At 33.5% G+C, this 12,238-nt stretch overlaps 1 protein-coding gene across 10 annotated transcripts in view; it reads right to left on the bottom strand.

Moving 5' to 3' along the window:
- Positions 1 to 10,263, bottom strand: part of LOC133183509 (enolase-phosphatase E1-like) — a 29,887-nt gene extending 19,624 nt beyond the window's left edge. For all 10 annotated transcript variants that reach the window (XM_061318464.1, XM_061318474.1, XM_061318486.1 and 7 more), the window contains exons 1-2: positions 8,362 to 10,263; positions 4,869 to 4,932 (exon numbers count right to left, since the gene is read on the bottom strand). In XM_061318464.1, coding sequence (XP_061174448.1) covers positions 4,869 to 4,932; positions 8,362 to 10,248 — 1,951 coding nt within the window. In that variant the 5' untranslated portion in view covers positions 10,249 to 10,263. The remainder of the gene's footprint in view (positions 1 to 4,868; positions 4,933 to 8,361) is intronic.
- Between the last annotated feature and the right edge of the window lie 1,975 nt (positions 10,264 to 12,238).

The following is a 12,238-nucleotide window of genomic DNA, read 5'->3' as shown; positions in this document are numbered from 1 at the left end:
TGTTTCAGCAGTAGTACATGTTAATTGACAGCATCATGCAGGTTCTAGATATTTTTAGCACTACCGGGTAATGCTCAGAATAAAGGCAATGAGTTGGCTGAAATACACTGTACCCCCATTAAATGCAGATAAAAAGAAACCATCAAAGCACAAATTTTGGAACAGTTTCCTTCCTCTGTTAAATTTATAACTTTCCTGTAGGCTGGAAACAAAAATTGTCTATGAAGTGATTTTTAAGTCATGAGGTAGAGGTTTTCAGTTTTATTTAAAAAATGATGGACTGTCCCTTATTATCAAGCTAATTAGAAACTACCCAAAATATCTGAATTAGGCAACTTGAGTAAATACAGATGTTCTAGCTAATTCAAAAAGCATTAATTTGGTCATAACACTTCTGGATATCAACAAAATGAAAACCACCTAGTAAAATTATTCTGTAGATATTAAAATTGCGGCAATTTAAAATTTCAGACATCTTATGTTATTTAGAAATAAAAAAATAAATAAATATGAAATTAATGATTACCTGTACAAGCATTACAAAGCCAACAAGATGTTAAAATATTTCTTCTTCTCAATAAGGTTATCATAGCTTCACATCAGTTATCGTCACCTTTATAGTTAAAACCTTCAGAGTGAAATTTTAGGCATTATATGTTATGGACTTGGGGGATTATTACAATTTCTATGGGACCAGCAGAAAACATTATATTTTATTGAGGTGAAAATGGAATATGTACTTCAACATTTCAACTTGATCCTCATACATAAACACCGAGAAAAAAGAATGTGCTTTAGGGGATACATTTCAACTTTCATCAAAAAAGTACAACAAACCAACCTTATTTTATTCATGAAAAAGATGCTGAATAAAGGAAGTGTAAATAATATAATGCTCTTTTCAGTCCACTGGTCAAAATTAAGAACTTTAAACAATCTTTAACCACAAGAATCATACAAGGCAATATGTTTCACAATTATGCAAGGTATATGATTTTTTTTCTTAATAATCCGGATTCAAACTTTATTCAAGATATATAGAATTTGAAATCAATTTCTGAAAAACCCATTGTAAAATGAACATTTGAATCAGCTAGCTATAGGTTTTTTTCTTTTTTTGTGAAAATAAATACTTTATAATAAAACATATGTACATCATATTAATCATACATATATGCAAATAGGTTCAAGTTTCTGCTCTTTATTTATATTAAATGCATGTGTATACCTGCTTCACTGTAGCCTTGACCTTAAAAACACCTCTAAATGAACACATACCATTCAGAACCAATTAATGTCTGTTTTTCCTCTTACATGTTTATGTTTACTCATAAATCAAAGGAAAAATAAAGAACTTCCCCAAACAATAAAGCCATGTTACATAAAACTTCGACATGAAGTTATGTCGAAGTTTTGGTTCTATCAAAAACAAATTATCGCAACCATGCCAAAAACCTATAGGAATGCCCAACCTGAGATCAGCTTTAAGATTTCTCAATGACTTCCTCTTTATATATGGGAGATCAGCATAAAAAAAAGAATGGTGTTGATTAAATACAAATATTCAGAGATTTGAAGAGGTAAATCGATCCCAATAAAACACAATATGCATTATAGACCTACACCTGTTAATGTGACAATCAGGTAAAATTTTAGAACAGCATGGCACATCATTACTCTGTCATTATCAACGGGCCATGTCGAAACAAAAAAAAAATCTTTTTTTCTGCTTGAAAGGCTACTTTTTGTAGGCATATATTAATATTGGTGAATGCTGGATCACCTGAGAAAATCAATATGGCACCTGCATTGATGTTGGTCAATTATTGTAGTGTTAATTAACTTCAAACTTACCCTGCTCAAAATCTATATCCCCCAACATAGCAGCTGATCACTTGAGTAGCACCATATAGAATCAGTGGTTGAGGGGGGGAGGTGTTGACAAGTCACTGCACTGTTAAGTTTATATATACTTCTGAATTTCCACTTTCTGTTTTGAAAGTGTAAACAGCAGGTAATAATCCAATATAGACTTCAGGTCCTTTTAATTCAGAAACCACCATTCAAAACACAGCTAGCCATCCATGCAGTTATATTAAGAGCTTCCAATGTACATTTTTTTCTCTCGAAAGGTGTACGCTAAATTTGACAATAAAGTTTGAACTTTGACCTTGCCGAGGCCCTTAGGACATTAATAATTGATTATTGAACAATTGATAGGTTCATATGCTTTCAATAACTGGATAATCCATTGATAAGATGTTGATAAAATGTGTATTAGGTTTTTGTAGCATTGTTTGCAGAGTCTTTGTTTAGACACAAAATGGTTGTATATATACTACTCCGCAGAAAATAATTTATTCCATATCCCTATCCTATTATATATGCAGAAGGGTTTCTAAAAGGTGTATGTAAAATCAATTTAGGCCAGTGAAAAGTAAAAAAAAAATGCACCACCTCAGCAAAACTTTGGAAAGTGTCAACTTATTTACTCTGGCTAACCTTATTACGTTCTTTGCCAATTTATGGAGGGAAAAAGGCCAGATATTGGCCCCTTCAAAATGGTAGTGATTAGAACTTCAAAAACTTTAAACAAATAAAAAACATAGTTTGTTTGCTGTTTTATTCTTGATGTTTGAATATGAAGTGCAGGTCTGAGCCTGCATAGCTTGCCTTGTCATGGGGTTTACACTACCTATGGGGGAGAGGTATATATCTGCAGCTGTTTTATGGGAATTTCTTAGCTGCATAGAGGGAAAATGATGCAAAAAATTGAGGACCTCTCATAAGCACAAGCTTATCTGTATTTATCAGGCCCAGTAGGTGATAAATGGACTGATATAGTTCTTCAGAATACAAATTATGCAATCCTACTTGCACAGTTAACTTTTTATCTTATCATATGTTTCTAATGTTTATCATCTGAAAATGAAACCAAAATTCTAAATTATATGACCAGTCTGTTTTTTAAGGATGATCTGCATACCAGTACATTTTCATAATTTGGACATTCATGTTTAATAAACATCTATTCTCAAAGTGGATAAAAAATCAACTTTTATAAAAAGCATTGTTTTTGTTAAAATCAGATGGTTCAGGGTTTGAATCTTGGCCAATCTTGTGATTGAGAAATGGGCATCAAAGTTCTATCTACTCTCTTGCTCTGTATCAAGTAAAACCTCCAGGAATGGACATTAACTTGATCTATGTTCCCTTTTATGGTGTTAGACTATAAAACAAAAGAAGAATTCTCATCACATTAGTCTGACTAGATAGTAACCACATGGTAACATAGATGACTTGCCAGATTGTGTACAATACAGACAATCGATCAAACCACTTAATTCTCAAGGTTGTGTTAAATGAGTTTGGAAGTGGGTATTGTTTTCTTCTTACTGTTTTCAACATAACATAGAGATGGTATGAACACTGAACAAATGAAACCAATGACTGCACTATGGGGTATTTAGTACTTAAGATTGTTATTTGCACTTCTCAGAAGCTAAACAGGATGTGTCTAGTGAGCTTCACACAGTTGCAACTCAGACATATTTTCGCCCTCCCACTCATTCAAGATAATTCCTCTGTATCCATCGAGATGACAGAAGATTTAGCCACGGTATGAGAAACACATGAAGACGTCATCCTAGACATTTTGAGTATAGTTTTAAAGTCAGTGAAAAAGAGGCCTTTACCCCACCTTGTGCAATTATTAACAACTTCAATTTTCTAACATTTCGGAACTAAAGATTAAAACACGATAGATTCAATTTTGAAAATGAAACAATTGCTACAATTCATTTGTATAGGTACTTAATGGAAATCTGACTTAAGGTTATGGATAACAAAAGTAAGTGTTACAAAACATCAGATTTCCCTTGTCTGTAATATAAATGTCTACTTCTTCAAATGAGAAAGCAAAAATCATTAGGAACAATTCTTTTTCGCAACTCTTTATCTTCAGAATGCCTCTCTATCTAAGTACTCAGGCATCTACAGAAGCTGGTGCTTTTAATTATTTCCAACAGATTTATTTGTTCTAACTCCAAGAATTTGCCAGCATTATACCTACTCAATGCCAAAGAAACAGTGAATCTGAAGACAGTTTTCAATACTTCCTAGCTAATCTTATTACATGCATCTCAATTTGTTAAACAAGAAGGATTTTTGAAGAAATGCTTTCAACCTAGGTTATTTCGCAATAGTCAGGTTAACAATTCAATCAAGAATTTCTACTGAAGTCAAATTAAACTCTTATTTGAAAAATTCATCCTGTTTCCATAAACAGGAATAAGAAACTGAACAGTCTTTTTTTTTAACCACTTCATATTTCAACCAAAAGAGTCCATCAGAGAAATTGTACTTCAATGCCAATATTCTGAAATGCATCCATAGCCATGCACAGTTACATCTATAATTATCTTGATTTCACAAGGTGACTTTAAAAAAGATTTTTATACAAACTTTTCCTTAATCTACATTTACATATCTGAGAGCTGGTCAAAGGTCACTGTGACCTCATCCAACAGTCCATCAACTCTTACTATTTCAGACAACAATGGACATCCATAAAACATTCACATGGATTTCCTCTTCCTTGTTTTTGGTGGTCATCTGACCCCTATTTGACATTAACTCATGCTTTCTCTTCTTGGTTTCTATTGCTTACTGTTTTCCAGTTCATATTTTCCTACCTGAGTTTCCTCCTTTCATGATTATTCTGGTCCTAATTCCTCTATCAGACACTTACCTCCTCAGGTTTCCTCATTTGTTCTTGTGGTCCTCTTTTACACTGAGAGACACTTAGCTCCTCAGGTTTCCCCTTTGATTTTTGTGGTCCTCTTTTTCACTGTGGGATGTACACTTACCTACTCTTGTTTCCTCCTCCTTAGTTCTCGTGGTCTTCTGTCCTTTTGGTCCCTTTTCTTCTTCCTTTGAAAATTTAGAAGAAATGGTAAGTTTTCCCTTCTGTTCAATTTTTGAGGACTTACTAGAAGCTACACTAACTTTCCCCTTTTCTTCCTCCTTAGTTTTAGCGGTTTTGCTAGTTTTAGAAGACACATCAATAACTTTCTCGACTTCCTGTGATTTAGAAGCTGAAGCCGTTTTTGCAGCTTCAGTTTCTTTGGGTGACTTTAGAGATGTTGATAATTTTCCTTTTTCTTCTTTTGAAAATTTAGATGAAGGAGAAGATGATGGTTTTCCAACAGATTTTAAAGTAGCTCCAAATTTAGAAGCCATATTTTGCGAATTACAAAAATTGGAAAAATCACAATAAATTTAAATCAAAGTTTCCTTTATCAGCAAACAAGTAACTTAAGTTCCAGTGAATTCACTTCACACTATGCACATATAGTAATACTCCCTTCCTACGATGAAAATCGACTCACAAACAAGACATGTGCACATCACATCAGGAGAGAAAATATTTGTTGAAAAGAGCCTCAAAACAAGCTATAAATAACACTCATCATATCTATCAGTTTTGTCTTCTCTTAATTATACTAAGGCAGTTGCCACCAGAATTTTCTTGCAGTCGCCCAGAGCAAGTATACTTTTCATTGGGGAGGGGTTGGAGGAATTTTTTTTTTCAAGAAAAATGAGGAAGTGTTTGCTCTAAGAAATAATGGTAAAGGCACTACAATAATCGGATTCTCTGTAATCGCAAAGCACTGTGTTAGTGGCTTGCCAAACTAACAAAGGGAGACAACTGCCTTCTGGTTTAATTATCTTCACATCAGGTGTATGGAATGTAGGGAGGATCCTATAGGTTGTTTATTTGTTTTACTTTGCTATTTCATCAATAATAACACCTTTTTGTTTTTATTTTGGCAAAAGACATTGGATTCAAAATTGTAGAAATTACATGATATATTTCTAATGACCGTAATAAGCTTAGATCCTGGTTTTCATGTTTTTTCTTGGAGATACCCTCCTCTTTGGTACCTATGCCAAAACATGAACACAGATGACATAACAGTTGTTTGTTAGAATAACAAGTACCTACACTAACATAACCAAAATTTCTAGCACAAAGGGGAAAGAACTCTACTGAAAACCAACAGCAACATAATTAATAGGTATGATCTACTTTGTATGTACATATAAATGTTTATGGTTTATCAAAGTTAATTATCTTTTTTATTTTTTGACCAGTATAATTTTGTTACAAAGCATTTATATCATGTTATTTTGGCTTTGTTGATTATGTACAAGGATAAAGCTTGGTTATGGTAATATGACTATAATTATTTTGCTTGATTAAAACTAATGCCCCAAGTATTAAGTTTTAAAATTTTTAAGCATAAAGACGTTGTAGGTAGCTAGGCTAGAGGCCAGTGAGTATGTGACTGGTGTTGTCAAAGTTCTGAGAAATGTAGTCATAGATATCTTTGACAAATGTAACCATACACATATCTAAGTGTATTCACAGATATGTGTAATCAGTTATATCAATGATAAATGTATGTAATAAATACTATTGATACCTGTATTCACAGATATCACTGACAAATGTAGTTACAGATATCAGATACCTGTATTCACAGATATCACCAATACATGTATTCACATATATCACCAATACCTGTAGTCACAGATATCACTGATACATGCAGTAGTGACATATATCACTGAAGAATATAATCACATTTATCACAGATAAATGTAGTCAGTAGATGTCATTGAAAAATACCATCAGATATATTACCTACAGATGTATGTAGTCACAGATATCACTGACAACTGACAAATGCACTCACATGTATCAACAATAAATGTAATAATGATATCACTGCTAGGTGTGTAGTTACATATATATATCACAGCTCTACGTAATAATGTCAGATACATAGTCATACAGATATCAGTGCTATTGGTGCTAAAAACCTGTTCGAGTTGAAGTATATAATAGATATCACTGATACACATTATAAGCTGCATATGTAAGTGATAAAGATAAGTGACAAAGATCTGTCTATTGTTTGTGCTATTATAATACTTAGTTAGGACTTTAACGGTATGTAAGGACACTTATTTCACACACGAGTAGAAAAAGCTATTTCCCGTCAAATTCCAATCATTCTGGCAAGTCATAAATATGCTGGGTTTCCATTTTACTTACTTTTTGAGCTGTATAAGCCACAAAAAATCCTAAAGCCACTAACATTGTACACGTAAACAGTACCCTCCAGTCAATAATCAAGTCATTCCCCAATAAAATTAATATTGCATGCTTTTGGTTCATGTAAATAACAGAAATTGATTAAATTACACTGTCAATAAATCGTCATATGGACATTTCATTATACTCCTCAAATATAGTAAGTTTTTACAACTGGACAGTTCAGTTCTTTAAAAATTAATCCTGCACACTTGGTTATTTTCAGACATAGCAGTTATTATGGAGTAATCTAATTAATTGGTCCTTGGCTAAAGGAAAAGTCACATAATCTCCTAAGACTTTTAACAATACAAAATACAACTTTCTTTTCAATGTTAAAACATTCACTTTTTTAAAGCATATATCAAAAGTACTAAAAAAAAAATAGTTACATATTACTTTTCCCTTAATTGATTTTTCGTAAACAGAGAGTAAAAAAAGCCTGAAAATAACACTTATTTCCATATTGGAAATGTTATTAAAGCTTATTTTGTTTACTTTTTGCAAAATTAAGTTTGTTATGTGCCTTTGATATGAGTTTCCTAGCATTAGAGAGTATTATCAGCATGCATATCATAACATACTCACTAGACTTGTTTCATACGTGAATTTTCTCCTTTGCATGGAGTCGAGAGAGGGAGAAAAAACTAGGAATGTGGATGACTTGAAGGTCACCTATGTACATGCAAAATGACAACAAAAACATAACATACAACATGCAGCCAACACAACGCATTCTACAAAAAACAACATTTTGAAATGTAAACCAACCTTCTTGTGATAATACTTTCATGAGTTTTGAGGGAATAGAACTACCCTTAAAGTTTGCTGCCATGAATAAGTCTAACAACATTTTCCATATATTAAAATAAGTTTAAGAGTATTTTTCATGTCTTGAAAATAAAATTAAAACTAAGAAATCATGTAAGAAATTTTTTCCAAGATTGTTTGAATGGCAATCCTCATGAAAGAAATCACAAAAACAAGTTCATTTACAGTTTGTGACATTCCCCAGCAGGTGTACACATGCTGACATACCCATGTCTGATGATAATGTAGATGAGACATAAATCAATAAGGGGAAAGAGGGAGGGAAGAAGGGGGGGGGGGGGGGGGTGGTAGCAAACAACTGAACAAAAGTGATCCCTACATTCAACTGCTTTGTGTAACCCACACTGGTGACACCAGTATTTTTTTACCTTATATATTTTTGGTAGAGATGTTTTTCTTGCAGAAAAAGAAAATGGCACATATCTCAAGTCCCCCATTGACTTAGAAAATTGTTGAGATAGCCTTTTTACCAAGTTTGATGGAATTTGATCTAAATCTGAGTCTGTGGTACTTTTACTAAAAACAAGATCATCATCTCTGGAAAATTTTTTATAGTTCTGTTTTTCTTCTATGACTTTTATCTTGGGAGGTTCTGTAATGTTTTCATCAGATTCAGAATCACTTTTACCAATGCTTACAAGGTCATCAGTGAAACAAGAGACATTATCATATAAATACGACACAGATCCTTGGACACTTATAACAGAGCAGTTATCCCTCAAGTTGTCTTCACTTTTGTTGTCCAATTCAGATGTACTTAAGCCTTCATCATTGTTTCTCATATATTTATATCTATTAAATTCATCCTGAGTTTGGCTATTTCTTTCCTCTAATGCACTGAAGTTTATTTTGCCTTGATTCTTTGAATCAGTTGTATCAAAATCATCTTCAATGTCCTCCATTTCATCAACAATTCTACTCTCATCTACAACATCACAGGAAATATCATCATCTAAGTAATCCACTGACCCCTGGATGCTTCCCATAGAACAGCTGTCCTTTATATCATCTTCAGCCTCGTTAGGAATAATGTCAGATTCAAATTCATTTATAGTCTCGTTCATGCCACTCAGCTGCTGATCTACATTTTCTGTGAAATAAGAAACACTGTCATCCAAATAAGACACTGATCCTTGTATACTTAGCACAGAACAGTCATCCTTCAAATTGTCTTCAAATTTTGCTTCAACTTTTTCATCCTTTTCTGATGCATTAAAGTTTCCACCCACATTCTCCATAGGTACATATCTATCCAACTCATCTTCAACTTCGTTTTGTTGCTCCAATGAGGTGAAATCGAATTCACCTTGATTATCTGAATTAGAATCATCATCAATGTCGTCTTCAATTTCATCTACATTTCCACTTTCCTCAAAGACATCACAAGAAACATCACCCAAGTTTGCAACTGATCCTTGGATGCTTCTTACAGAGAAATTATCCTGCATATCTTCAATTTTATCCGATAAAAAGTCCATTTCAGATTCATTTGCAAGTTCATTCATACCTCCACTTTTCTTCTCCACATTTTCTTTTTCATCAGAACTGTTTTCTATGTCAACAAGATTTCCCTTCCCTTCCTTTCTATTACTCACATTACTATGTCCTATGGTTGTAATCCTTGGTACATGTATGTCATTTTCGTAAATATCACAGTTATCATAAATATTTGTCTCTTTGGCATCAGTACTGTCACTCACGGTACTTTGATTGGGTGTTTTTAGAGTGAGGCTGGTGTAACTTGTACAAACTTCTTGTGGGCTAACAGGAGATAAATCTTCATACTCATGAGTGGGGGTCATAATGATCATAGGGGGATCATTTACATTCACAGTGTTGAGACTCCCAGGACCAGAATCATCATTATTAACAGACTTAGGTGAACAAATGGGGTCCAAGTAGTCATCAAAGTCACCAGAAGCAAACACATCCTCAGAACTGAGGCTCCTGCTTCTTTCCATGTCCTCTGAGGAGTTATCTCCCTTCTGCACATTACCTATCTCCTCATACTCATCGTTTGGATACCCTGGTGAAATAGTCCCACCTACTGACGACAGATTAAACAAGTCCTCCCTTCCAGATAAGGATTCCTGAGACATAGGATTCTGCACAACTCTGGCACACTGTAGGTGGTTCTCTAAATAAGAATTGTCTAGCTTTGCAATTCCAATTTCCATTTTATATGTGGAACTGTGTCCATTTTCACTGCTGACACCATTGGTGTCAATATCTAAATTGCTTTTTCCTTCCTCCATTTTGTCAATCAGGTCAACATTCCCACATGTGTGTTTGTTGCTTTTTTTTTTTTAATCCCAGTCAAGACTTGGGTTGAATTAAAAATCCACAGAGGCTAGAGCAGTAGATGCATTCTTGTCATTGTACACCTATAATACATTGTTGCACAACAATGTCTCTCAGAGGGATCAGGTTACAATCCTTGTGGCACCAAAATATTTCTGCGACTATTTTTTAAAAATATTTAGATCAAAGAATTTTCACACAGGCATTCAATTTCAGTCATTAAAGTTCAGCAAATATACATACTAGGTAAAAACAAAGGTTGATCTTAAAGGTATCTGTTCTTTGGCTCTCCTCCAGGTAGAAGTTATATGGTCAAATAAATAATTTAGTAAGCTTTAACCAAATTTATTACACGTTCATCTAATTTCCCCAAAGAATCTGCACTTGTTCGAGCAAGTGCCTTCAGTCCCAGTCAGTAATGTAAAACCACTTGAAAACTTCCTATGAAAAAAAATGCACCGTAGTATGTGGGCTCAAAACACTTGACATTAGACTTATGTGCGGACAAACACTAAAAAAAAAGCCGTTGTCCACATTTCCTCCTTAAAGGTGTGTCATTTGTCTGTATTCCATTATTAACATGGTACAGGCATGCCACAGGGTTCACTTATTACGACTTGTCTCATGTAATCGCCCTGATTACTTAGTCAGCCTTTTCATGCATTGACACCTGCATATATAGTAACAATAGACTCACGAATACATCACTTAATGGTCATGGTCCATTTCACCTCTGTTACTGTATGAATATCATAAAAAAGGCCTTGGTTCTGTTTATTGCAACTAATAATCATAGATATTCACACCTGGGCCTCAGGTTTACATGGAGGAATTAAGGGGTTTTTTTCCCTTCAGATATCTATTACAGCTATAGGGAGTTTTCACTATTGTGATTGAACCTTGACCAAGTGTCAGATAGTCCTTATCAGCATAGCTAGACCACAACCATTGATTTTTTTCTTGCCTTTGACATTTTCCAGAATTCCCTTTTCCTCCATTACCTGTTTTCCTTTCTATTTTTAGCCATAAACTAATTCACAGTTGTACATAAAATCCCCATATAAGGAATTATTCACCATCTCACACACAAGTCTTCTTAATCAGAATTATCCACGTAATGTTTGATTTTTCCGTTAGGAAGCCCTTCCTAGCCGTTTCACCTTGATTAGGATAACAGGTATAAACTTAACAATCAATGACTTCACACACAGCCTCTGGTCTATAAGGGGGAAGATTGTCTCTATATCATGTATAAAGTCTTCTCATTCACATTATATATTGCATTATTAATTGCTCCGGAAATGCAAACCGGTGCATATTTCTCCCTTATATTCCTTGTCAATTGATTCTAATGGGACAAAATATACTTTGTACAAACTAAATATCACCATGATCATGGACTGATGAGGCAAACATTTAAGTTAATGTAGTTAATTGATGACTCCCAATATAAATGACTCTGTGATATATTAGTAAGGAATGTTAATCAAATTTTTTTTAATCAAATGATATTTTCATGTTTATTTGGTATTAAAGGATTTTTTTCTTACACTATCCCAGATACTACGGTGAATTTCAAACTTTCCAGGTTTTTTCTTCTTTTTTTTTTTTTGGCTTTTTACATATATAATTTATAAGTACCTGGGAATGAATCTTAATGATTTGGAAAAAAATAGCCATTTTACCAAGAAAAGAGCATTTACTTGACTGTAATCTCAATATGCATAAAAATAATTGTCAGAAGAAATAGGCTTTTTTCTCATCAAATTTCTTATTTTAAAAATAAATGCTGATTCAGAAGATCAAGACCAAAGCTTGATTTAAATGTATGATAAATTGATCAAATCTTTCAAGGAAACTAGTGACAAATCCATGTACAATTTTACACATTTGATAAACAAATAAACATGTTTATGTATAAAATACAAATTTGTGAAAGATACT

This window comes from Saccostrea echinata, unplaced genomic scaffold, assembly GCF_033153115.1.
Source record: "Saccostrea echinata isolate AGI-Se365-2 ecotype Australia unplaced genomic scaffold, CSIRO_AGI_Sech_v1 ptg000001l, whole genome shotgun sequence".
NCBI classification, from domain to species: domain Eukaryota; kingdom Metazoa; phylum Mollusca; class Bivalvia; order Ostreida; family Ostreidae; genus Saccostrea; species Saccostrea echinata.
This window is presented reverse-complemented; position numbering and strand designations above follow the sequence as displayed.